Source organism: Centroberyx gerrardi, chromosome 20, assembly GCF_048128805.1.
Source record: "Centroberyx gerrardi isolate f3 chromosome 20, fCenGer3.hap1.cur.20231027, whole genome shotgun sequence".
In the NCBI taxonomy this organism is placed as follows: Eukaryota; Metazoa; Chordata; class Actinopteri; order Beryciformes; family Berycidae; genus Centroberyx; species Centroberyx gerrardi.
Genome location: NC_136016.1, coordinates 7,156,575 through 7,184,152, shown reverse-complemented (window position 1 = coordinate 7,184,152; position 27,578 = coordinate 7,156,575). Strand labels below are relative to the sequence as shown.

At 42.5% G+C, this 27,578-nt stretch overlaps 1 protein-coding gene across 2 annotated transcripts in view; it reads right to left on the bottom strand.

The window, feature by feature from the left end:
- Positions 1-2,257: 2,257 nt before the first annotated feature.
- Positions 2,258-27,578, bottom strand: part of adkb (adenosine kinase b) — an 83,243-nt gene continuing 57,922 nt past the window's right edge. For both annotated transcript variants that reach the window (XM_071907713.2, XM_071907715.2), the window contains exons 7-11: positions 24,373-24,543; positions 12,541-12,576; positions 9,260-9,374; positions 2,915-3,001; positions 2,258-2,579 (exon numbers count right to left, since the gene is read on the bottom strand). In XM_071907713.2, coding sequence (XP_071763814.1) covers positions 2,455-2,579; positions 2,915-3,001; positions 9,260-9,374; positions 12,541-12,576; positions 24,373-24,543 — 534 coding nt within the window. In that variant the 3' untranslated portion in view covers positions 2,258-2,454. The remainder of the gene's footprint in view (positions 2,580-2,914; positions 3,002-9,259; positions 9,375-12,540; positions 12,577-24,372; positions 24,544-27,578) is intronic.

Sequence of the window (27,578 nt, the reverse complement as noted above, 5' to 3'; positions counted from 1 at the left end):
CCAAAGAAGAGGGATAGTTTTCAATAAAGTTGACCATTAAATTTCCAATCTTAAAAAGCGTACAGCCCTCTCTCATTCATAAAGTCTTTAGCAGTATTAGAAGTGACAGAATGCTCATTCTACATGCAGCAATACATGTGTAATCTGAGAGAGAATTGGCAATTCCCATAGGATTATAAACACATACTGCACTGTATAGACAACTTTGAAGATATGCCTTATGAAAACATTTAACTTATATAAAAAAATAAAATAAAAACAGACTTTTTGTGCATTTACATCCACTAAACTCATTTGTTTAGTAGTCTTGTCATGCTCCCATTAGGTCACACATCTCCATGAGATACTCCGCTTATTACCTTGATGACATTGTTGCTGTTTTCTATTTGCCTGCCAGTGCATTTATTTTTATCCTGCCATACAACTAATTACATTAATTTTCATCTGACAGTGTTTGTGAGAAATGTACACAAATGAATAGTTATTTTGTAATATGTGTTTATGTAATAAGGGTAGACAGTGACAGGAAATGTGGATAAAGAGAGTTGTGGTTTGATGAGGTGAGGATTGGTGTCAGGACAGAGGCACTGACCAAACCCGCTTGTGTCTGGTTATAATGAATGCCACCCTGGGCCCCAGCAGGTCCTCCACTGCTGCATGGGTCCAGGGATAATTTGAATTGGAGCATGTGCCATTGCAATCTGCCCATCCCCCTACTCAATCCCTGCCAACTGCCACACTGGTGTTCACAAACACTGCTGCCCATCTGCGGGGCAAAACACTGGCCGGGGCCCCAGTTACTCCTTTGCCTGCATTCAAAGAGGAGATTCTGGTCGTGAACCCGCATTTGTAGGCAAATACCAGAGAGTCAAGTTTTTCCCTCCCTACTTTCAAAGTTGTTAACAGCGTATATTGTCCAGAATCTTCACAGCTAAGACAGATTTCCACACAATCAAACTGGCATTAAACATTTTCAAGTTTGTTTTCCATGTTTGGGGTTCCTCAGCTTGTAAAAAAATGAGTCAATATTATAACAACTGTAAATTGAAAATGAAATGTGTTGGTTTATTGTTTGTTTTTCCACCTCTTGCATTCATTGAGTAAAGCAAAGTTTACTAGGAAAAGTGTGAAAAGTATGTTTAGTAGTTTCCTTATTGTGGTAAGCATTCTCATTACTTAATCATGGCTCCCTCTTTTTGTGTTTGTGTTTTGCCATCTGTCATCTTGAGAAGCAAATGAACCAGCTGCCATGGAGTGTGATCTTGCCCAATCAGAAATGTGGTCCTTTTCAAAGCGCATCTGTGTGAAACCTTAAAAATGCTGATGAAAAAAAAGTGTCTCAAAGTTGTTAATAACATTTTGGCTGGAGAATGTTTTCACCTAGATGCCCCCGATTAGCATAAATGCATAAACTATGCCTTATTACTGAAAACGGAGCCCTGGTGCAGGGAGTGTGAAAATGGATTCCTCCTGACATTTAATAATGTTCTTAAAAAAAATATTAAAAAAAGGAAAATATGATCTAACAGGTTGTTTTCTAATAACATAAAATGGTATAGTCAGTCACACGTCTCTCTAGAGCAGATGATTGATTCTCAAAACACTTTTGAGACACACCGGCCAACACTTGTGCTGGCCCATGCTCAGTGGGAGGGGGAGGGGAGGGGCCTCCCTCTGATCCTTGTCTCCAACCCCCAGCGACAGCACAGCTGGGTACGAAGGATCAGCCTAATTTTCAGGTCCCTCTAATGATCACCATGAAGAGCAACCACTAATCCCTTAACTGAGAAAAATGACCTCCTTTAGCTATGCGATGGAGATCCAGACTGTGTGAGCGGCCAGTTAGGACCCGGGCGAGCACCAGTGGAGATTACTGAGCGGAACCAGGACACCAGGCTGGCCCTGGACCCCCCTGCTAATGAGGGGGGTTGAGCTGTCCAAAAATGATTAGCATGATGGAGCCTGTCCTTGATTAAATAATGCTGGGGAAAGACACAAAGTCTGTGTGCTATAACATTGTTTTTGTATTTCTTGCTCAAATTGGGCATAGAAGTGGGCATATGTCAAGAAACTTATTCTGCTTGTGAAACTAATCTTAAATGTCGATACTGAAGGTTTTTGGAAACAGCTGGGTAGTATCCTGGTAGGATGAGCTTGATGTTGTTTATTTTATTTATGTAATAACAACAGTAAAATATTTTTCTCCCATTTCGTCCAGTTAGAATTGTCAATTATTGAGTACAATAGTATTCCAACATATGGAAAACGAAGCTGGTGTATTGTTTAAATTGTATTAAAACATTTGAGATTGAAGTCTGAGAAAAAAATATTCAAGTTGCAACACCGACTTACTCCCATGGAGTCACTGTAAATATAAAAATTGTACACAAAACCTTAGCATACATATACAAGCATCTTAGGAAAAGACACGGAAATGCACAGTGCTAGGATGCATCAATGGAAGGCTGGCTTCTCCGGGAAGGTGCAGCCGACCCGTCTGATGATGACGTTGGCTGCATAGTGTCCGGCCCGGATGCACTCCTCCAACGCTCTCTCCTGGACCAGCTCGGACAGGAACCCTGGGTAGACAGAGGAGCAGGGGTCGACCAATAACCGTTCATTACCTCAGAAATAGTTAGGGGGAAAAGTCACCGTTCACACAAGCCCGGTACTAATGACATTTGAAATAAGGCACAACCCCGTTTCATCCTCAACAGGATTCAAATAACGACTACTTTATGTGGTGCTATGATCAGTTCATACAGGGTAAAAACAGCAGGGTAAATATCATGCTCATATAATCTAGAGACATTACTGTGTCACATAGGTGGCCTGTATCAAAGGTTAATTGGGAATGGACATAGAAATCAAGCTGTGTAGAGAATAATTTGTGCAAGTTTGGATCACGCTGTACCTCCCACGAAGGCATCTCCTGCTCCATTAGTGTCCACAATATCATTCTGGTCGATGTCCAAAACGGGGAACATGGTCACCTTCTCACCTACAGTAGGGACAGAGACAGAGGGGAACACTGCTAATTAAAGGAGAACACCAATGGACACTGGTGTTCCAATTTCTGGCTTATTATCTCCTTAACTGGATGTTGCTATTACATTATTCACTGGGCATTACACTCGCCATGGCTTTGTTATTGTTTGTGACTCATTTGACCAAGCATCACCTGCTCATTGGTCACATGAGCTAAAATCCAAGAAGCACAGGCTGCGTTTATGGCTGATACATAACCTGTGTAAAATATAAAATGATGCCAATAATCAATTCCAACACATACTACTTTGTTACTGCTGAGTGCATTGGTTCAAGCACTAATTAGGAACTGAAAGCCAGTCAAAGTGGGAACTCAAAGTTAAGGTTTTGCCTGAACAGAACATGGAAGCTATTTCTAAAAATAAAGTGTACACCGCTTAGTTTGCTTTGTATGCCCAGATTGACAAAATTGAATATCTGCCAACAGTTTTAGAAAGTATGGGAACCTATAAGCCACAAAAGGTCTGAATCTCACAGCATGCTGTGCGCATTGAACAAATGTCTATGTGAATTTGAAATTACAGAGACGAGTGGAAAACACAATTCTACCTATATCTTTTTTCAATGCCTAGGTCAATTAGATGTTGAATTTGTCATGTAAACATTAACTGAGACTTTTGTAAATAAAATACTCTGATATGCTGCAATGGCTTAGAATAAATAGTAGATGAGTTGAAAGCAAATCCTCAACATCTCTGAAGTTTTCGGCGAGCACTACGATGAATAACTAACAACGCAAGAACAGTTACGCTGTTTCAATTCAAAATGGAATCCATTAAATGAGGGTCTCTTTATTATCTTCAGTGGATTATATTGCTTCAATTATCAGTAGCATATGCACTTCAAAGAAACTTCCAGTTAAAAGGAGAGAAAAAAAAGAAACAAAAAATCTACCAGATGACAAAGTCTTGAGGTGTAGAATGACATTAAATCAGCAACTTATGTCAGAACAATCTAAACCACACACACAAGCTTCAAACAATCCAAGGTTTCTGGTGCCGACATGAACCTTCAAAAAGGTGCAGGAGACAAAAGACTGACATGTGGATGAAAGGAACACGAGGAGGCTGACAGACCTCTTATTGAGAAAAAGAGGTTGGGAGTTTAAGCAGACATGAGGAAAAAAAACTACAAAAGTAGTTTAATGAGGCCCCCTGCTAATCTAACTATGGCTCACAGAATATTTGAGCTGCAGACAAGACACTCCGCCTTATCAATTTGAATACACTCCTGTCCTTGTATTACAGGGCAATAGGCGCACAACCTGCAGCCTGGCATATGCTCAACACCTGATAGCATTCATGTGAATTACTGTAAGACACCGATTGGGAAAGAAACACCATCAAATAATCCTGAACTACAACATCTTACACAGAAGAATGTGACTTGATTAAAGGTCAGGTGCTTGATAAAGGTATTTCAGATAACGAGTGAGACGTTGTTTTCATAATGACATAACAAGCACACATATGGTTTGATTGAAAGAGCATTTCCCCATTTCAGGAAAGCAGCTGATTGTCACTTTGATAATAAATTACAATAGACCGAGATCCTTTTAGGATCAGCTAATTAGTAGCATAACGACTTTGCTTAATTAATGTCGCAGATGAAGCTTGAGAATCCTCCTCCCTCTTGAAATGATTAACCGCACATCTTACATGAAAAATGTGCTAATAATAAATTATAGTTTGTCAATTACGCCACAGTTAAGAAATTGAAATCATTAATTGTGATTCTGCTTATGCCACACGCTACTCAAAACAGAGACCAGGTGCTATGTGGACTGTGACAGAAGAATCTGAAGCTGGTGCAGTTGTTCAGCATGGATTCTGCTGTTCGGCAGACCCAGGAACATCAAATACAATTCACTGGGTAAATATGTTTACACAGGTTAAAACAAATGGTTATTCTCTCCAGTGTGGGTGGTGCAGTCTCACTCATAAGAAAGACTTACCAGGTAACCTCACATCAAGTAGATATTCGTCAGTGTGATAAAACGACTTCACTGACAGGCAACATTTTATTACCGTAATAAATTATATGTAATTACAGGGTTATTACTGAGTGATTTTGTTATGTTATCCTTATTAAAATACTCTAAATACATTTTAAAACAGGTGGAGAAGTGTAAGAGCTTGTAACACTCAAGATGTGTCTATATATATATATATATATATATATACATATAGATACACAGATATTCAAATATGTTTATGAGTTGACACATGTAAACGCCATGTCCCGTTTACAATAATCGGAATAAGTCCATATCCCAAATAAGAAAACCAGAACATGCTATATGAGATATACCGATATCAACTGGTATATTCTGGCATGTAAACACCATATCTTGTTTATTGTTGAGTTTGGAAAACAGTGCATGTGCTGTTTCCACGGAGACACATGCATCACAATAACGCGTCACTAATGAACACAGCGAGGAAACTACAGAACGTTAGACTATCTCCATGTATACAGGTACATGAAGAAACTGGTTACTGTAAACACCATATCCTGACTAAGACCTTAGCCGGGACCAGGCTCATATTCTAAACGCACTCAATGTGGCCTGTATCATGTAGTTGATGGCATTTACAGTAAGCCGAACCGCCATCGCTGGAAACATGGCACGAGACATCGCAGCATACCCCATTCCTCTCCCTTCAATCATCGTTGCCAATACTTGCACTTTGCTGCTCGGGAAAGTTCACATAACCTCTTTGAGGCAAATTATTAAATTTGACTGACATGTTAGCTCAGGTTACGGTCCGCCAATTCCCCGGCCGTCTGTAACAAAGAGCTCATTGGCAAAGGTCTGTCATGGAAATGGCAATAAAAAACTCTCCTGCCAAAAACTCTGTGTCTCTGTTGTTACTGGCTTGTAGCATGTCTGAAAACATCGCTTTGCTGAACTCATTTCACATTTCACTGTAATGAGAGCGCCACCATTATTTGCAGTCAATAAAACTTTGCTGTACGTTTTCTAGCGCAACACTGAAATAATAGAACTTTCTAGATTTTGGTCTGACAAAATAAGTGAACCAGCAGATAGCTTGTGAAAGTGAGGAGTATAGTATGTGTTAACCTGTAACATACTGAGAAACTGTAAGGCTCTGAGAATTCAAATACTTCCTTCCAATAAGCTGTAATTGTGTGCTTTTGTTAATTCACTCCTCATAATTCCCTCATTACAACCCTTGAATGGTGGTGATTAAACTCAAGAAATTCTTTCAACAAGCGACTCTCTTTGAAATGAGTATCAATTAAGCCCTTTATTATTGGCTATTCTTTTTAACAATGCCAATTCACACCACAGCAACGACAGAGAAAATGCACTCCTGTAAAAAAAAAAAGCTGATGCAAATAAGGCAACGTCAACTTTATTGGAAAATGAGCACATTAAGCATTGTTTTGACTCTGAAATTATTACATGCTTCACTTGATTCTCTTCCAATAGACACCGATGTCGTTTCGACAGATAGCAGGTAGAGCAAGTGGCTGGCAGGTCATTAAAATCAACCGTGGCAATGTAACATTTTATTATCGACACAAATTCAACAATTAAAACATCATAATAAATCGCGGCCTGCCAAGTCGCTGGAAATTATAAATTACTACTTCGCTCAAAGGCACGCACTCAAGTATACTGCGAGTTTAAACACAATATCTCCATGTGAGAAACTTGCCCAAGAATACTTCTTCTGGAACGCTTCCTTTTGCGCTTCAGCCAAACTCTGCCTCTGAGAGGAAAACAACATTACCACTTTCTTGGCAAACACGACAGGTTAGGAGCGAGTTGACATTCAATCTGTTTCCTCATCATAACCAGCATCTTTATTCACAATTGAGTTAGAAAAAAAATACATATGCCTATAATTACTGTAACCACAGGCAAAAGATCATCGCAAACCAACATCCTTCAGTGAAACATGAAAGAAAACACTTCGACGTGAGATGCCAAGCAAAGGAGAGGAGGTCACTCTCGGTGCGTAAGCTGTTAATTGATTCTGTCTATTTTGGAATTTGGAACACAAACACAGCCTTTTTTTTTTTTTCCCACAGACAATCTTAAGATTTTCTCAATTAAATCTTAAAATAATGCTACAAAGTTGAATCCATATCTGGTGAGAATGACTAATCACTCTTTACTTTTTGAGAGAGAAAAAATCTATAAAATGAAGCCTTTGCCCTGTAGCCAATATTTGCAGCAACTTAACCGCCTCCGCCTCATGTGATTAACATGTATAGATCAGGTCCTGTTTCTCCGAGTTAAAATCTGCCTGCCTTGCCCCCTCGAGAGCCCTAAAACCCGCCGAGGAGCCGACTCAGGCTTTATCAAGTCCTTATCAGCGATTAGAGCGGCAACCCCCACTGAATGATCGTTTATTAGATCTCCTCACCGTTAAGGTTCAGGGCACAATGATCTTAATTAGTGCTTTAATGGGTGTATAAGCAAAAGCCCAGTGTAGTTCAGCGGTGTCAGTGGCAGCTAAATAAAGGACCATTTCCCCTGCTCACGGCTCTTAAAAGGCACGTTTGAAGCAGTGGCGTGATGAAAGACCGGTTGAGTCTCCAAATGAAGGGCGGGAAAAAAAAAAAACAGATAACAATAACAAATTGACATCTCTTTTTGGAGAATTATACCACAGGGGAAGGCATTCTCCCATCCTTAATCACTATAAAATGGTTTAACATGACATGCAGAGGCTGGCAAATGATCAAATCCTGACAGGAGGACAAATTGCAAACAAAATGAGAGATCAAGTTTATTAGAGCGCCGCCTCTGGGAAATGAAAATCTTTAATTCTCTTTTTACATTGACATTTATTTGGCTGGCGTGAATAGCAATGTTCGCACACACACCAACTCCGCTGCACCTACTACTGTAACGGCTTCATCCCAATGATAGCACATTCAATGACATTTATCATGTTTGCCTTTGTAGATGACATCTGAAACACATTGTCTTTCATCCCGTCTGCATTCATCATGTATTTTATATAAAGTTCACAGAGGCGCGCAGCTCTGTCTCCATGCAGGAGCAATGAGAGACGCAGGCAGGAATTATCCATCACCGTGAAACACCTCCAAGACAATGGATGGCTTCATTTTCTTTTTAAAGCGCCGGGCTTCAGGAGTTCCACTAAAAGATTTCTTTCAAATCCGCATGAAAGGGAACTTAACTTCCAATAACACTGCGCTTCTGTAATGAAAAATCCAGTTTGTTTGTTCACTGAAAAAATGCTATTCATCATGGAGAATATACCTTTTGCGGCATTATCTAGTCATGCTGATAATTCTATTGCATAATATTTCCTGAGGTGAGAACACATATATATATATATATATATATATATCTCTTGGAAATGTTTTTCCGTTCTTGCCAACAGTATGGAGCTGAAGACATTCAATCCAACACATTTGAAGACTAGTGTTGGATCAATGCTGGTGTCCAGGAGTGCTAACAGTACTGCTGTAGTTGTGCTTCTCTGCAGTCCCCAGTGATGAGTGATATGTTGGAGTCTTTACCTGAGGCCATCTTTCCCTGTGCACGTCTCACTAGTCTGAACTGCAAGGGCAATGAGGAGAGACACCCCGTGGCTCCAAACAAAGGCAAAGGCTCCCAGCAGTAATCGGAAACTATCATCTCTCCCCACATAGCTTACCCCTGCAACCCCTGCACAGTTACGATGACACTGCCTTTTAAAGTCCACTAACAAATATGCCCTGTATCAAAGAAATTGGATTGATTTGAGGACCACGTTGTCAACCTCTCCCCAAGGTCACGCTGCCAGCGTTTCGGAGAAAAAAGGGCAGGATGTAAGAGTTGATGCATTAAAAATTGCTGAGGACCGGTCTGGAATCTGTCCAAGACAAAGTTAGAAGTACTTCACAAATCAATGCCTGCTCTCTGCATCCTCCACACGTCTTTTATGCTCTGAAATGACTGAATGTAGTGCAAGCATTCTGTTTTTTTTTTTTTTTAAACATCTGGTGTCAATATTGGAGGTTAACTTCAAAGAAATTACTGATACCATTCAGCTCTCTTCAGTCGGCGATCTATCATCTATTTAAGGCGGCGTTCTGCAATTCTGAGATATGAGGTTTAAGTGAAGGGTAAAGATGTCCAAAAGGGGCCAAAGTTGGGATGGCTTCGAGTTGTGCTTAAGTGCAACAATGCAGAGATAAGTAAAAAAACATTTTTGCCTACCAACAGTTGCAACAGTGTCGTCCTTGCCCTGGGTGAAGACCACCACTCGCTGTCTCTTCTTGTTCTCCTTGGGCAGGTTCTGGGCCTTCTTCGCAATCTCTGCAATGTCATCCGTCTGCGAAGATACAAGACCGGTGGATTGAAGTAACCAACTTTAACATCATCCAAATGAATACAGTAATGAGAAGCAATTTCTGGGGAGTTAATCAAAGATCACAAGTGTGACTGAGATAGGTCAGCTTTTTCCAATATTGGCAGAGGGATCAAGTGATAATGAAAATAGATGGGCTATGAAACCATTTCAAAAGAAATCAATAGCGGTGGCTCAATGGTACTTTGATGCAGTTATAGGAGAATTAAAGAGGGCTGCAAAATATTAGAATGCCATATTCCCTAAGTGAGATGAAAATAACCTTGTGAAGATATGCTGTTGTCAGATAAAGCTACTTTTGTGAGCTGAAGGGATAGGTGGTGCATGTACTGTATCATTCTCTTCCTGAAACAGGCCATCTCTCCTCAGCATCTGCACAGAATGGATATTCGCCTGGAGACGACAGAACTCTCCGGAGTGCTTGCCTTTGATCATGAGAGGGATAAAAAAACCCACACCTGTCAGTGCTACTTTATTATTAACTCATCATGATGTACTATGAGCAGGTGGAATGTCTTTATCACCATCTCGCAGTGGGGTGGACTCTACATTTCCGTAATACAGCACACTGAGAGCTAGCATTAAGGGTCGCGGACGCTTTCTAGCATCAGTATCATAGCTAACACTCGAGAACCTTCGGGGCAAGCAAATACTACGGTGATGGGAGTAATCAGAGAGATAGGCTCCAACCCAATACCACCAGCTACACTGGCTCACTCAGGCCAATGAGGTTTAACACCTCTAAATGCTTCCCAAACGTCCTTTAATCAGCCCTAAGAGGTCCGGGGAGACCTTGGGCAGAGGAAAAATGGGTGTAACACTCTAAGTAAGTGCTAATGGTGAGGTTAATACAGAGGCTGTTAGCAGGCAATGGCAAAAAAAGCAATTTGTCACTGTGACTGGATGTAACCACAAGCACTCCTCCAGACACCGAATGCAAAACCACACAAGACTTTGGCACATTGTCACCCTTTGGTTTTATGTTCGCTGACATAAAAAAAGGCACTATACTCAGGTTTAGGACCTAAAAGGTTCTAGGGCCAGAGGTGGAAGGGTAAGCATCATGGTTGTTGAGCAGGGGAAGCAATACACACACACACACACACACACACACACACACACACACATACTCTCGCTCACACACACACACACACACACAACTCCCTTTTGCCTGGCAGAAATAGACCACTTACCTGACAACTTCCTATGGCAAAACAATACAGAAAAATAATAATGTTCAATGTGAGTGCAAAACAAATGAATTGACAAATTATATGGTCAATTTGGTTTACTGCTGACAAATAACAATAAATATGATTGTGAGGCAATTGATCAGACATAAATCAACAAACCATGAAATATGAAAGCTTTATAAGGGTGTTAAATTCTGTTTCTGTATTGAAGCCAATGAGAAATTGATCCTCTCCAATGCAGGCTGGTTGTGAAACACTGCCAGGGAAGGATTCAATTACTGCTGCTGTGCAGATATTTCTTTGAGCATTTAAAGGAAAGAGATCACAATCAGGCTACTAAGTGTGTTCGGATCTACCGATTGCTGTTTTGGAGAGGACAAGCTTTTTATCTTGCATTTCAGCTGAAGAACTGCTCCTGACATTTTCGTTAGTTTTCCATAATGTGACAATACAACATTACAGTGTGTTATACAACATTTGTGGGTCACATATTGACAACTGGAGAGGAATTATAATAATATCCAATTATATCCCTTAAACTTGGCCATACTGACCATTAAACTTGGCTGTTGTCGGATTTAAATCAACATTACTTCCCTTACAAGTCACAAATAGCATTGTGAGAAACACTTGTATACACTGAGTTTTTGACTACTAGTGCTTGTTATTTCTAGTGTAAATGTGACTAAGCAACTGTAGCAAAATATATTTTGTGCTAATTTTACTGGTGCATCATCAGCAGCATATCAGCATCTGTAAAGGTCTCATTTCAGCCAATAACACTGGTGTACCAATATATCTGTTGGGCCCTAATTCAACGTGAACCTGTATGGGGACCTGCTCGTACACACCAAGTAAAATTGTCATCAAAAAGTGACAAGAAAAAAATGACAAATTTGTGGAGAAAACCTCTTTGAACTGCAACCACCTAGAAATAAGTACATACTAGCGATGTTATCTGAGAAATCACATTCATCCAATGCAATTTCGCAGAGTGTTCTGGCAAATCAAGTTGACATAGAAAATGTCAAAGAATTGTTACTACTAGGAGAGTCTACGCTTTGCCCTTTATATATATTTTTTTGTGATGTGAGCCCCCCCCCTCTTCCCCTGCCTTCATCCCTTCTCCTCTCTTAAACCTGTCACTGCCATCAGGATTGCATTTCTATTCCAGTCACGTTGATCACACCGTTAGTGATTCTGGATGACAATTATTCACACAGAGCAGAGCCATATTCAAGGCAGCTCTACCTTTGAAAGGGAGAAGGCACTTAAAATACCTAAGCCCATTTCAAAACTCGCACGCAGGCTATTTGTGTTTTTGATTTCATATTTAAAAAGCGGCGCTGGAGTGTCGCTGCGAATATGCAAAATAAAAGCAAAAAATAGCGACTGAGTGAACATTCATTTTACACTTAAGAGGCAGCCCCACTTAAAAAACACATACTGTACATTCTATGGACTAACAAGCGCTGTAATTTTCATTTACATAATCTAAAACCACAGGTGGCTGTAATTTGGTTATTAAAAGACTACTGTGTGGTTCAATTTGGTGTAGTGCTATAGCAGGCAAGGGAAGACATATCATCCCTGGGTGCAATGAAGCTAATGAGGAGGCTTTTTAACCAGGCAACCTGACGAGCCCCAAGCCTGCAGAGGAAGGCTTGAAACCATGCCCAACTTCTCAGCTTCCCAAGAGGCTTTTCAAAATTCAATAAATAACATCTGTAGGCGATGTTGGGTGCAGACCTAGCAGAGTGCGTCATAACAGAGAGCTGGCTGAACAAAGAAACCATGACGACTGCCAGGTTTCCATAGCAACTGCTGCAAGGCCTGGAGAGTATAATAGCACATCAATCACTGTCCAAAAAGAACTTCATTATCAGCAAAAATAAACCTTTAGGATCTGTTTAGTGTGCAATTGCTGGTCAACTCACCTCAAAGCCTTGCTCTTTGGCAAAAGTGGCCGCTTCCTGAAATAAAACACATATGAGCAGTTAATTATAGAGGCACAAACAGAGCAGGATGTCACACTCTAGACATAAAGTAAAGACATCTCACTTCCTTCAGCTACTCACATGTGTGGCAGTGTCACTTGAGAATGAGTAACTTGAGGTGGTATTGCTATGCCAATTCCTGATTTACTAGGCATGCAGCCCACCCATTTAATCTATTGCCCCACTTCATCTCATCTTACAACAGCAGCGTGAGATAACAACGCCATTTCAGCCTGCAGCCACGAAACTACCACTGAAACCATAAATATGTGTTGATATGGGGGAATCCCCAACACCGAAATTCAATGCCGGTCACATAAAATACACCACCTACTATATGTGGTTTTAGTCTACTAATAAGTAGTTCTCTTGCTTCCTTGTATTCCACAGCAGAAGCTGTTGCATGTCAATTCAATATGCTGCCGCAAATCGTGACAGACAACTTCATGCACTAAATTCACTTTTGACCCCAGACAGAGCAATAAGTCGATGCTATGATGCTAAATGATCCAATTATATGAAAAGGGGGGCTGGTGTTTGCGTGACCTTGGGGAGAGGTTGACAACCTGGTCCTCAAACAGAAGGGGAGGAGATGACATGGAACAATAAGGTTACTGGTCCCAGGAGAAAAGCCTCATGGCTCTCTGCCTTGGATCAACATTACAGCGCCAGCAATATGTCAATTCATCACCCCCCAACCACACACACACACACACACACACACACACAGGCAGGCAGAGGGGCTAGTCAATTAGCCGCGGTACTCAAGCCTTTTATAATGAGTAAAGGTGAGCTGTCTTTTTTCCCCCTCTGCCTCTTCAATCTATTGAGGGTTTAGCTCTCACATTTGTTTTCATTTATTTACAACCACATATTGACTTTTCTCCTCAGGAACATTCCATCACAGACAAGTACGAGGCATCTCACAGGGGCATGAGCAGCTTGAAAAATGTCTTGTCAAAACAGAGATATTTCATCTCAAAGTCTTTAGAAAGCCTTTAAAACGACACATGAATGAAGGCTGAATAACAGTGTTGCTGGGCGGCACACGTCTCTCTCCCTCTCTCTCTCTCTCTCTAGTTAGCAACTGTAACATTTGTGAGAAAAGCCTTTCAAGAGGGAGTGGGTGTTAGTAGAAAAGATAATTGAAGCAATTTCTATGAGCCACCTGTGTGCAGTGTAATCCCTTTTAGGAATTTATTAATTTCTATGGGCTGTTATGGATGCCTACATCAAAAATACTTGGTACTATAAGCTTAGCGAAAGCTAATATATTGGTATGATAAATATGTTGGTAAATATGCAATTATTTCGACTGCACAGACGAGCTAATAAAACTGAACTAATAGGCAATAAAAGTCACTATTCCTTAAGGGCTCAGAGTGTTTAATAGATAACATATTTTAGGCTGTGCATGTTGTACATTTGATGTGTGGTGTTTTGGTATGTTGTGGTAGACAGTCTTCAAATGATGGTCCATGTGCTTCTACAGCTGTCACTACAATGACAAGTGCTTCGAGTGACATCTGGGCGAAATCCTCCCGTCCTCAAAAAAGCATCTCATTTGTTCAGAGATTGCAGCGATTGCGTGCTCTCCTTTGATGATCCGCTCTAAGTCTTATTCCTAAGTAGAGACGACTGTTGCAGATTTCTCCGTGAGTTCCTCTCGTTCTCTTCCTTGGGCGAACGAGGTAAAAGATAACACGCCGGGCTGAGAGCGTGAGCCCTCTGCAGCCATAGTTAGTATAAAGCTATCAGAATGTGTGAGATGTTGCTGCTGTCAGAGGCTCATACAGTCAAAGGGATATTTTTAGAGAGCTTAAGCTAATAATCCAAAGCCCAGTCAGGGGGGCGGGAGCCTACAATTTCTTGCCAAGCAAAATGAAAGAGGAAATACACACTTCATGCAAAGGGCATTTTTCAAAGCTTCACACTTTCTATTTTTTTTTTTTTTCCTTGACACCATAAGTGACAGGAGCCAACAAGCATGGCTTAGATCTGCTCTGAGCAGGCATAGTATGGGTGTATCCTCCATGAAATTATCCATGCTGTATGGATTTTCCTTTCTTTTCTCCACTGAACATAAATTGCTGAAACCGCAGATACACTGTACTTACATTCAAACTATTACCTTATCGTAAATATATCTCACAACACACATTTCCTCTCAATTCCCTTTGGCCTGAACAGGGTTAAAAGTGTTTGTTTGCTCTTGAAGCGCCATGGCAGATAAGGAGACCCACAAGAAAAGAAATGAATACAATTAGAGAAGTTATTGGCCCTCGAGCTAAAATAACACCGTTAACAAACCGCAACAAGCCTTTATGTTTTTTTTCCCTCTTCTGTGTAACAAGTTGTTGAGCATATGTCACAGAAGGAGAGCGAGAAAAAAAAAAATCCTATTTCAGAGTTTCCCGAAGAATCTAAATCAAAGAGCAAACCTCAGTGCTAAGGTTAATAAAAGTTGATAAGCTGAAAAGCGTAACTCCCCCAGGCCATTCAGAAAATAGGCATTTGCTTGACCGTGTTAGCCCAAGCTGATGCTGAGGCAGAAATTGAATTGTGTTTGACATTGGGTGGGGGGGGGGGGACGGGATACCGAGGAGGGTAAGCCTGACAAGTTATTTACAACAAGACCTGTGTTTTCTTCTTCCTTTCTGGGCATTTCAATAAGAGCTTGTTTCGAGTTTTAAGCCTGGAAACAATTCTGAAGAAGAACTGATTTCCACTGTTATAGACTTCGTTTGAAACACAATATGACAAGGTTGTGAAATATTTCTTTTCGACTGGCTCTCTGATCAAACTGTGCAAACCAGAGGAAAACAAATTATCAGGCCTGGACAGATCGGTTGGAAAAGACAAATCACTTACGATCCCTTTAAACTGAACTGAATGTGATCAGGTCATGACATCGCAAATAATTCAGCCATTTATCACTATTTACACATGTAAGACCGTGGCATATGACATATTCACTGTTTTCTTCATTCTCCGCAAGTGCGCCGAAGACATCGGCGAGGCGAGTCAGACAGCTTTCATAAATGCCCAGTAAAAACAACATCTGGCATTCAATTCAAGCGCTTCCACCCAGATTACTACAGCATACATTACAGGGCGGGGGGTGGGGGAATAAATAACTAATCAAGGCAGCGGCGTCGGTGGGGAACGCGGGTGCCCTTGAAGTGGCCTCAGGGTCAAGCAACACGGCTCTCGCTGGATGTCGGCGTGTCAACCCCCAGCACGAGGCCAGGTGCTGTCGAACGGGACGCCGCCACGCCGAAGATGTGCGCGGCGATAAGTGCTGCAGGTGATTATTAATATGATAATGCGAGCCGATAGCGCCTCCCTACAGCCGGGCGGAAGGAGGGCGGCCGCCTGCTACTGCGGAAGACAGATTAGGAGGAATAAATCACCTGTACCCGGTCCTCCTGAAGCTCCCAGGAGAATGCAGCATTCCTGCTCAAGCATGACATGCCACAAACACGGGGCTGAGCACACACACGCACAAACAACACACTACAGAGAGGCAGGAGTCACTGTTACTGCCTCTGGGAATTTACTTAACAACAGATGATGGCATTACTTTATTTTTACTGAGCCATTAAGTGGCGTGTTTCGACTCAGCCTAGTTAATTTCTTACATTCTGTGCGATCACATACGTTAAATCTCCAAGTCAGGTTGTTTATTGTTGACAATTTACAACTGGCATGCACAGACAGTTTAGCTTGATTCCAAACTAGAGCGTCTTCTAGCTCCCAAATGCATTCCCTAAAATTTGCCTTCTTATCAGTGTTTTTCTGACCTCTCGAAGCAAAGTTGTGAAAAAGCACTTTAGAGGAAAACACCTGATAGTGAGATTTTTTCCTCATCTGTTTTATTTTCCCTCTGCTTTAGACCGACTTAGACCATTGTTCAATGCATGGTGCATTGTGAGATAGAAAATTTAAATTTGTAACACCATCAACATCACATAAGATGGTATTATTTTTGAAATTCCATCAAATCTCTCCATTAACCCGAGGCTATGTGCATTATATAATCCATTGCTGCAAACTGCAATGTCACTTTTGCTTAGAAAAACGGTTTCCTTGTTCCTTTTAGGGAATAAAGTTGATAACTGATAAGTAGAATTTTAATCAATGCACTCAGGAGGAATAATATAGGTCTTGTTGAAATTGATAGCTAAAGTTTCATTATACAGTACACTTATATTATATACCAACACTGCAGGGTGTGCAAACACCTCAGCATCAGCAGCATGAAAATATGTGAATTAATGGGATGCTACAAATCATAACAGAGCTATGCAATTAGGAAATGGGATGAAATCAAGAAAATAACCCCAAAAGTGAAAAACATCAATATTTTTCTTTAAATCCAGTATGATGAGATTTGTCTAAACTTGATAGCAACCAAGTACAGGCTTGACCTAAGCTTTCATCTGGCCAATTTCAACAGTGCCCCTGCCTGCCATTCCATTACACACCTCCAGTAACAGCCTCTGCTCCCATCTATCTCAGTCTGTCTACAAGGGCAGGAGAGAGGTCTCTTACCAAGCCCACAGGGACCGCACCAATACCTACAGCGCAGGTCCAAAGGTTAAACAATCGGAAACATGTGCAGTACATAAATATCTCTGCTGATAGCAATCTCAGCATGGGAAAGCAGGGTTTGCATAAGGGCCGCAGAACACAGGATGTAACCTCCGATAGAGCAGGAGGGAACAGGCATGCACCGGGTTCCTCCGGTGGGGCTAATGGAAGCCGTGGCAGCAGTAGTAGCAGCTTTGTGCTGGGGGGAGTTAGTTATCAGCCTGATGGCCTTATCAGCACTAAGGGCCTCTATCACACATCTCACCTCTGGGCTTTAACATGGGGTCAGCACACAACGTCAGAGTACCAGAGACTGGCTATCTCTCAAGGAACGAAATGAGATGAGGGGAAAATGGCGGATGATCTCCTCCGCGCCAAGTAGAGCTAATGGCTTTTAACTAGAGCTAAAAGCAGAGATCATATAACTCCCATTCAAGCCAACTTACATTTGCTTCCAGTTGAATTTAGAATTGAGATTTTATTAATTACTTTTAAAGCAATACATAGATTAGCCCCAGCTTATATAATGGAGCTATCTCCCCATGTAAAAAATCGTAGTCTTAGATCTACAGACAAAGCTCTCTTGACTGTTCTCAAGTCTAGACTAAAGTTAAAAAGTAATTGAGCATTTGCCATAAGCGCCCCTTAACATTGGAACAACTTGCCTGAAGAAAGTAGCTAACTTTCTATCTTCTGAACTGAAAACTCATTTTTACCTCCACCGATGAAGTTTTGTTTTCGCCCCTGTTTGTCTGTCAGCAGGATATCTCAAAAACTTGCAAAGAGATTTCCATGAAATTTGGTGGAGAGATCGGCCTTGGGCCAAGGAACAATTGATTAGATTTTGCTGGTGATCTGGCTCTGGGATTACCGGCAGTAGACAATTATTGTTTTCAGCCATAACTATGAAACAAACAGAGATAGAGACTTGATTCCAAATCTTAAGGGTATGTTTGCAGGGTCAAGAAATCAACTTCAAATTTAAGAGATAGGAATGATGAGTTAGGGAATTGTTCAGTGTTGGTGGAGTTTGGGGTCGTTGAGCGCCTCATAAACTTGCTCTTAACTGCAGCGCTAACATTATGATTTTGCAATTTTGTTGATTTGTTTGTGGTCCAAGATGGTCATTCCCTTTTGGTTGTTGCTTCTTATTGTGTTTGCTGTATTTCTTTTTTTGCTGCTGTTTTACTAAAGCACTTTATAACTATGTTTCAAAAAGTGCTCTGCACTATCATTATTACTATTAGTATGATTATTATTATTAATCACAGGAACTATTAACAACCAATACATGTCTTCAGTCTCAAACCAATGCATGATGCATAGTTGTGTTTGGCTTGCTTCCATTTCTCAGTGCTCAACCATGTATTTAGTAAATTGCATATCTATATTTATGTAATTACACATTCATTTTTCATGCTAGATAAATATAATCTTGCTATGAAAGAGTGCTATGAAAAGTTCTGATGAGGTTGTATCCAATTTTCTAACAGTCCATCAGTTTCTCAAAGCTTATTATCTGATCTATTTGATACATATTTGGTTGCAGGCTCTGCAAACAAAAGGTCAAGAAAACAAGCAGCTTTTTTCTGCGCTGAATTGGAGAGAACGGCGATCGGGCCCTCCTGTGTATAATAAACATATGAGCATTTGGCCTGCTCTATTTACCTCCTAATGAGAAACAAAGATCTGGTCTGGAGGGATTTGCATGCTTCAGACAATGAAAAACCCGGGGAGAAAAAAAGCCCTCAAAATAATTCAAACCATTTGTGTGTGCAAGGGACATGAGAGCTTTGTCTGAATAAATTGGCCATACAAAAATTGAGATGATGTCCAATGCGTTATCTGTTGATGTGGCATGAGATGGCCACTTGCCAGATGAAAAGCAGCATGCAGGGCAGGGGCCCTTCAACAGCTAGGCTAAATCATTTCACATGCATGCACACAGCTAGCATGTGATAGGTGCTGCAGGGAGAGGAAAATAACCGCAGGGCTTTTCTAGAAGGAAATACTTGGCATGATGCAATCAAAAGGCCCACAATAATTTAGGTCATAAAAACAACCAATTCATTCAGTTCAAGTGGGAGCGATGGGCAGACTGAGCTAAGTGAGGTTTCTAAAACAAGCCCATAGGTTCCATCCTCCATGGCATGGAGCAAATTCATTCGGTATTATGGGTGGGTAGATTATGCTGATAGTGTCTGTGTCATTTGGAAATCTGCGGGAATCATTCCATGGTGTGGGATACCATTTCTCATCCAGAATTTGCTAACCATAAGGAGGGTAGGGGAGTCCACCAAAAGGCGCTGGAAAACATGACTGTTTTCCCTGGACTGTGGGAATACAATCACGAGTAGACAAAGGGCAGTCCTCTCCGCCAACTCCGTGTGGATAAGAGGATTGGGGAGGGGGGGGGGGAGAAAACAAACAGCCAGAATCCACTGAGTTCCACTGAATCAGGGGAAGGACAGGCATGAGGGCTGCGAGGGTATCGGGAAGCCCGCCGGTGTTCAAACTTCTGCGAGTCCCTCCAGCAACAAGCTGACATCCTGCACTCGCTCCTGCTGTGACAGAAATACACTGGCCTCAGCGCCAGCAGAGCGCGGGCACTATTGATCTGCTCCCAGCGCAATATCTCCTCTTACATCCATAATTATTCTCCTTCAGAGGACTCCACCGTGTGCCCCGGCTGTCCGGCTGGCTGGCTTTCTATCCGCCTCCTTGTTAAAGATGCTCTATGGTCTCACATTTCACGTCGCACTGCCAAAGACCCCCTTCTTTTAACCCCGGCATTTTCAAATATTTCATGGTTCAATCCTGGGGTTGGGGAAGGCGGCTTCGGCACGGCACAATTACAGTGGTTAGCCGGACTCCTCTGGTGGAGCCATGCTGGCTCCCAAAGTACCATGACTCGCAAACAGGCAGGCCAGGAAAAACAGAAGAATGTTGGAGAGATAATACTTCTTCTGCACTATGCTCAATCTTCTCTCTGCGTGTATACAGTACATGCAGAAAGAGGCTGATTGTTTAATTGTAGTGGCTGCAGTGTCTTGTATTGACACTTCATATGATCTACTATTCAATTAAAAAACAAGGCCGCCTTTGCATTTAGCAATTCACCTCGGCTAATGCGCGCTATGACTCATCATACGAGTCACTGACTGTACGTCACATTGAAGGTCAATGTACTCTGGCACTGACGGAATGCATGTGACTCATCACAGAAATAGTACATTCAATTAAAATTCAGTCGTGAAAGACACAAAGGAGAGCAGGAAGCTAATACTTCATGTCTTTTCCTCCAATGACACATCGTGATTGTTCCGCTTGACTGGGGTTTAGAGATGGTTCTGTGTTCGTCCTCCCAGTTGGCCTGTGGGGCCTTGTGAATAAACACATGGAGGTTAATGTCTCATGTTCTTCCCTCTCTCTACAGACAGCTCTGACAGGAGGAGAGAGAGAGAGAATGAGGGAGAGCGAGAGCCTAAAAGGAAAGCTGTTTCAGTAATACGCTAATCTGGCTCTCACATCTCTTTGTTTTAGGCGGTGAGACGGGATATTTTCCCCAAGCTACTGTTGAGAAGCACATCTCCAGTCCGCTGTGGGTGAGCTGTCAAGGGGAAATTCTTTCTCTTTTTTTGCGAGAACACCCCTCATACCCTCGGGGGTCTTTAGTGAACTTGCCATCACCCACACATACTGACAGCAGAGAGCACGCACTTCCACAGTCCCGCACACGTCACCGTGGCGATAAACAGCCACGGGCCTTGCCACAGAGATAAGGCTTCCTAGCAGTCCATCAAACAAACAAAGCCGGATGACGAATCTAGGGAGATGTTAAGAAATGACGCCATATTGCCCATGTATCTCTGCCTGCCTTTTTTTTTTTTTTCCATGCGCACAAACACACAGACACAGAGACAGAGACACACATATACTCACACACCCACTTCAGCCTGTCCTGGAAAAATCATTAGAGCCCCCACCACCTCACACACACTGCATGCAGATGGAGAAAAATAGGGCTGAGAGCCAAAACGCCTGAGGGGATTTTCATGACAATAACCTTCTGTAGAGCTGCTTGTATCCCTCCACCTAGATCACGGAAAGGTGCTGAGGGATGGATGGGAAAATAAGCAAGATAACCATACAAAATATTAGGCAAGGAACATTCACAAAGTACAGAGGAAGAAGAAATCCGTGTCATTTTGCTCTCATGGCCTGGGGAGATGGCGGGCTAAATGCTCTTTAAAAACAGCTTGAACATAGAAATGATGATGGCTCCTTTTGCCTCGGCAAAGTACATTAATACATAGCCGTATGCCATTTCCACTTTTGTTAAATGGCTCGCCTATTGAGTATTCAATTACAATGGCGGACTCTCGTTTGGAAGACGGGGCTGGGACCCACATAAATAAGCTCCCTCTGAGTGTGGAGTTGCAGAACGGATTGGACAGCAATGGAAGGCATGTGGAGCTCCTGTATGGGGGTGGTATATAATGTCAATGGCAGAGGAGAGAGGAGGTGGGAGGAAGGGGTATTGGCTGTGGGGCAAAAATCTAAGCTCCTCATCTGCGGTACCGTTTTATGAGGGAAGCACATTTTTAAACCATTTCGCTGTTACTCCTGCTGCCCAGATAAAAAAAAAAAAAAAAAAGGCCCAAGTTCTTGAAATGATCTAAATTGAGACAGCCATGAATCCTGGCTTATGGAACATCAGTCAGGGTGATTAATTCAGTCTCAATTAATCGTTCCATTTGTCTATGATATGTCTAAAATTCCACAATACAAATCCGGCGGTAATGGTCCAATCCTTTCCCCCCCATTGTGTGGTTTATCTGCGATGCTCAAATGGCAAAAGCAAATTGTGGCTAATTTTATCGGTGAATCCACTGGCATGTGGTTTTTCCAGCAGTAATGATTCCCTCATTCAGGCCTAATTAACTGTAGCCATTAAATGGAGGGAAATGTAATGCCCTGGGTTCCATGTCAGGTAGTCAGAAGAGGACAGCACAGGAGGACTCAATTAGGCCTGTGCTGTTCCCAGGTTATCACACGACATGTTTGCCAATTAAGTGAAGTAGCGTCTGATGTCTCCGTGCCTCGCAGACTCCTCCATCCCCACCACCTCAGAGGCCCTGGCACCATAGAAACTGCGTCTCTCGCCTCTCCACCTCCCCAACAGCGGAGGAGCAGACACTACACTATGCCCCAAAAAGGCAGTAATTACAGGACGGATGGGAGACTGTTATATAAGTACGCGGCTGCCGATAGGCCAGGCAGGCAGGCAGGCCTGCTGATGCCAGGTTTCAAACAAGTACCAGCAGGATCGAGTTACAGCAGAATTACCCAGGGCAGCCTCAGTCAGAAACACAGACACATTTCAACATCAGAAGCAGGCAAAAACAAGAAAAGAAACACAGAGGCTATTGACATTTTGGAGTCTCTGGTGTTGCCGGATTGTTTTGAAATTTCAAACGATCAAACGAGAATTGTGATCTGACTGAAATAAGATCCTAATCACAGCAATTAAAGGACTCGCTTGGAACACAGCATTTAAATTCTCAAGAAAGGGGATTTCAATCTCACCCAAAATGATTATTAGTCATTTTCAAAACATCAGATTTTAAAACCTGCATTAACATATTCTCTCAGCTGCACAGCGGTGACTCAGTAAAAGCTCAAAACAGAGGCTTCATCTGTTCTGACTCTGGGAGAGGAAGACAGAGACAGAGACAGGCAGACACATTAGCCTTCCCTCATGGCATATTCTGCAAGGCTATGGGAGTCAGTCTGTATGATCCTGACTGTCAGTGACTTGTTATGAAAGCATCACGGGCTGAGGCTGATCCATCACTGGAGGGGGGGTGGAGGGGGGGGCAGTTGGGGCGAGAGCGGGGCCAGGGGGGCTGGTGGTGGGGGTGAGCGTGGATGAGGCAGCCCTGTTGCCTGTCACTCACCATGCACCGCTGCATGACCGCCAACCTCGTCTGGCTCGTGCGCAACGGGAGGTCCGGGGCTCGACTGTATGAGCAGTCGCGCCCGTTCACTCCTCCCGGCGGTCCGACGCGGGGGGGAAGGCCAAAAGGAGTCAAAACAGTCTGGACAGGCATTAGTCCTGCAGACCCCCGGAAGACCTCGCCGTTTGAGGGGGGGGGCTTAGCGGCGAATATATGCTCAGATTTCCACCGAATCTGTTACTTTGCCGCTCTTAACGAGCTTCAATCCAGGGAGCAAGCCTTGACAGAGTCTCAGAAAGATAATCTCCTTCAACAAACGCACGTTGTAATTATCCCTAGTCATTAAACTGTAATGACTGGAGGTGTGAGCAAACTTCTTAAGCAAACAGTTACAGTGCCACCCACCCGAAAATACATAACGTTTGCAAAATGTACACCCTGCTTTAGGAGACAGAAATCGTTCCTCACGGCAATTAGGAGAGAGAGAGAGAGGGGTGCATATGCAAAAGGGAGGTCTTGTGGAGCTTATGGAGGGAGAGAAAAGAAAAGAGGGGATAAGCTGAAGTCAGCAACAGCAATAAATCCTCAAATGCTGAGCAGTTTCTTCCAATTCTATCCTGGTCTGTGGACCCCATCTCTAACCCAAAGAAAGGGCTCTGTTTAGTAGCTTTAGCAGCGGGGAGGCGAGTTCATTCCAGATACACACCCCCCACCCCCCTCCCCTTCCTCATACACACACACACACACACACACACACACACCCCACGCCCCCCCAAAGGTGCAGTTTGTCGAGGCGGTACCTCCGAGTCAGGCTCGGCCGGCCTGTTAGAGGATACTTCCCAGCAGCACCGCAGCCTGTGACCACAGCTCGACCTCCAACCGACTACTCGCTTCCACACAGGCGAGAAAAATCAATAGATTAACTGGCATGAAATGGTGACGCGATTAAGATGAATGATTACCGGGCTAATTCTTATCCATCTCTTTATGGGACAGTGGCTAAGTGAAAAGTTAAATGGGTACTGGGGAGAAAGGAGAGGAGTGAGAGTGGACAGGGCATTTCATTTTCCTTTCAACAAGGTGAGAGGATAAGATCTTCAAAATGTAAGCACATGCACGCACAAACAAACCCACACCTAAACCAGAACAATGTGTTTTGAACTTAGTAAACAGAGTATATCTATCCTAGAGGCCCCGTCAAACGTCCTGTTTCACTTACCGTCTCATTGCCAAACAAGATGTCGACGTATGGCATGACCTTCATCAAAGGCTCCTTAAAGAACTGGCTGATGAAAGGTGCAGAAAGGTTCATGCAGAAGACTTTGTTGTTGTCGGAAGCGTGCTTAGCCACCTTGAGGATTGACTCCGGGGACACGGTCAGGAAAAAACCCTGGAAACAAGACAATAATATTCACTCACATTATGTTTTCAGTGTTTTGATTGCCCCTACCCGAAAAAAACAATCCCCACAGCTCCGCTGCACAGACAGCATCGTTTGTGGCCTGACAACAGAACATGGGCCAAAATGGACTGAACTACAGGCTCCTTTGGACTAAAAGACTTCAAACTGCTAATTTGTGGCTTTTGGATTCTGACAAGGCAATTTTAGGGTGACAAGGCGTGGTATTATTAAAATAACACAAGAGCAAAAAACAGCAGTAGCTCTCTTAAGCATTTATCTGAAATGGTTTCTTGGAACATATACAGTGCAACAAAGAAGAGGAAAAAGGCAGGAAAAATCCATCCAGGACAAAGCTTGTGGCCGGGCTCCAAGGCTTGTACTGGAGGAAGCAACATGCACGTATCCGATGATAGGGGGAACAAAAGTCTCGTCTGGACTCTCCTTACTTGGAAACAAGAGAGGCAGGTCCACTCATTGTGTGAATGAATACAAATCAGGTAAGAAAACACCTTTGTGTTTCAGGTTGAAACCTGAAGCGAGACTCTCCTGCAAACCACACAAAAACACTCCTCCTTTGATACTGATCTTCTTAACCTTGTTTTTCAGCAACAAGCTTCTCTATAAAACCACTGTGTCACAATAGGGGCAGGGGAAAGCGGGGGGAAAAAAAGTTTCTGCATGGTGATACATTTAATCTTGCTGAAAAGCTTCCATTGTGGGCAACAGTGCAGTTCTCATTAAAGCACGTATGACATTTGCAGCAATGGAAGAGCGACCTTCATGAAAAAGAATAGGGTATAATACCAATGAATAGAGGGTGACCGTGTAGTCAATCAAATGTACAAGGCATTACAACTCAGTGGTGCCAAGCGGGTGAATACTTTATTACACATTTATGCTGTCTTTCACTCTCTAACTTTCTCATTACTTTACTGTACTGTATGGCACGTGGTTTTCGGGAAACGTCTTTAAGTTTAGGACTGGGTCAGTGCAAGTGGTTGCTGTGTCATGGTACCATCTGTTGTAGACTAAAGGTGTTTTGAATGGGTCTGGGAACACAAAAGGAACTCACTCTGGGCTAATGGCCCATCATTGACCCTGACATTTTTCTTTTGCAGTGTGCCAATGTGTCAGAGGAGGGGAGATTGTTTTCTGACACAAATGGTCTTTTTGTAGTTGAAAATAAACTGTCATGGTTACCATAATGTTACCACTGATCAAAGGCCCATGGCTCGATCAAATATCCTGAGGGGTGGTGAACTTTAAAAGCCGTGCCACGGCTTCTCTAATCACACACTGGCTCTATGTAATTTACCTCTAAACTTCACTATCACTGCCAATGCCATGGCATTAGATTGCACAGAACTCTAACTTAATGCTCTGTGAACCAGAATTGCAACCCGTTTAGTTGATTTCTGGGTCAATTATATGCATTCATGTACAGTATATTTACTTTTTAAAATTGTGAAGTACTAACATTAACCACTCGATTACTTATGGACTTGACTCTGACATCTTTTTTTCTTCAAGGCACTGAAGTGTTCTCAGTATGAGTTTCTTTTCAGTGCATGCATTCATATCTAGTTTCTAAAAAAAAACCCTATTAAAAGGTTTTTGTTTCTGTGTTTGAAGCAACAGAAAAGCTTGAAGAATGCCGTTCATAAAATAATACAGGACATTTTTTTCTACCAAACTCCAAACATTGCGACTCCAGTGGCTTGTGGGAAAAAGCAGAAGTCTGAGCCATGTGAAATTCCAGTTCAGTACTTAGTCTTTGCGGACTAAGAAATAGGAGAAGTTAAGTCTTTAGTGCTGTGGTGCAGATCATGTATCAAGAATACCAGATCCAGTTTCCCAGGTGTCAGAGAGCCTTGTGAAGTGGGGTGACTATCACATTTCCAGGTCAGGATGATCAAAGTGCTGGGTACACTTCGTACAATTTCCATCCAGCCAAAACATTTAATAAAGCGTTCAGAAATGCATTTTCCTGGCAAACAATAATGCGGAGCAATGTTTGGCCATGTCAGGCGGTAATTTGAGGGAAGAGTTGGAAGGCAACGCATCCATTTTCAATGTTTACCCTAAAAGAGAAATGACTTCCACTTTACTCACACAAAGAAAATGTCTAAATGCTAGTCTGAGATGAAATTTGTGGTAATCTAACCATAGAGGTCTCACTCTGCAGCGGCAGCACACAGTCACACTTTCTCTGCATTGTATCACTGTTTTTCCCGGGGCTCCTCACATCTGAAAAGCTGGGTGTGATGGATGGCATGGTGTCACCGGGCTTAAAATAAAAATGGACATCTGAAGGGTAAAAATGATCTATTTTGGGAAGGGCATTTTCATTTGCGCCACCAGAGGTGGTCATGGAAAAGGAAAAGCTTTTTTCCAGGTCTATTTTAATTCTGCCGGGGTAAGGGGTGTGTTTAAAATACTGTATCATGATGCTTGTGTTTGACACTTCCCATTACTCAGAGGAAAGATGGAGGGGGTACAAACGATCGCCGCCTCGTTGCAAAGTGTAAATATGACCACTACATTTGTACTAAATTTCATCAAAGTCCCCTAATCACAGCTCTTCTACAGAGGGGCTCGTTCCAGTGATAATTTCCTCATTGTCTGGAAAGCCCAGTAAGCTCACCAGCAGTGTTTCTATCAAAGCTGTTCAAAGGCTGCCCCGGCCATGCTCTCCCTGTCATTACCATAGACAGCCCCCCATCATGATCTCTGGTGCAGAGGGTTCATTACACAGAATTAGATGTCACACAGATCAGAGCGTGCGTGATGCCACACACTGTTCTCCTCCTCAGTTATCTTTGTAAAGCGCCGTTGCGAGGTGGATCGATAGCCAAGGTTTGGAGCTTCATTAGCTCAGTATGACTCCATCTCCATCAAGACACCTCTGGCACGCTACGCTACTGTTGCAAGATATATTTTACTCCCCTATATCCAAGGGCCTGCTGTTTTACACAAATACACACATACAAACAGACCTTCACACATGAGGAGAGCGCAGGAAT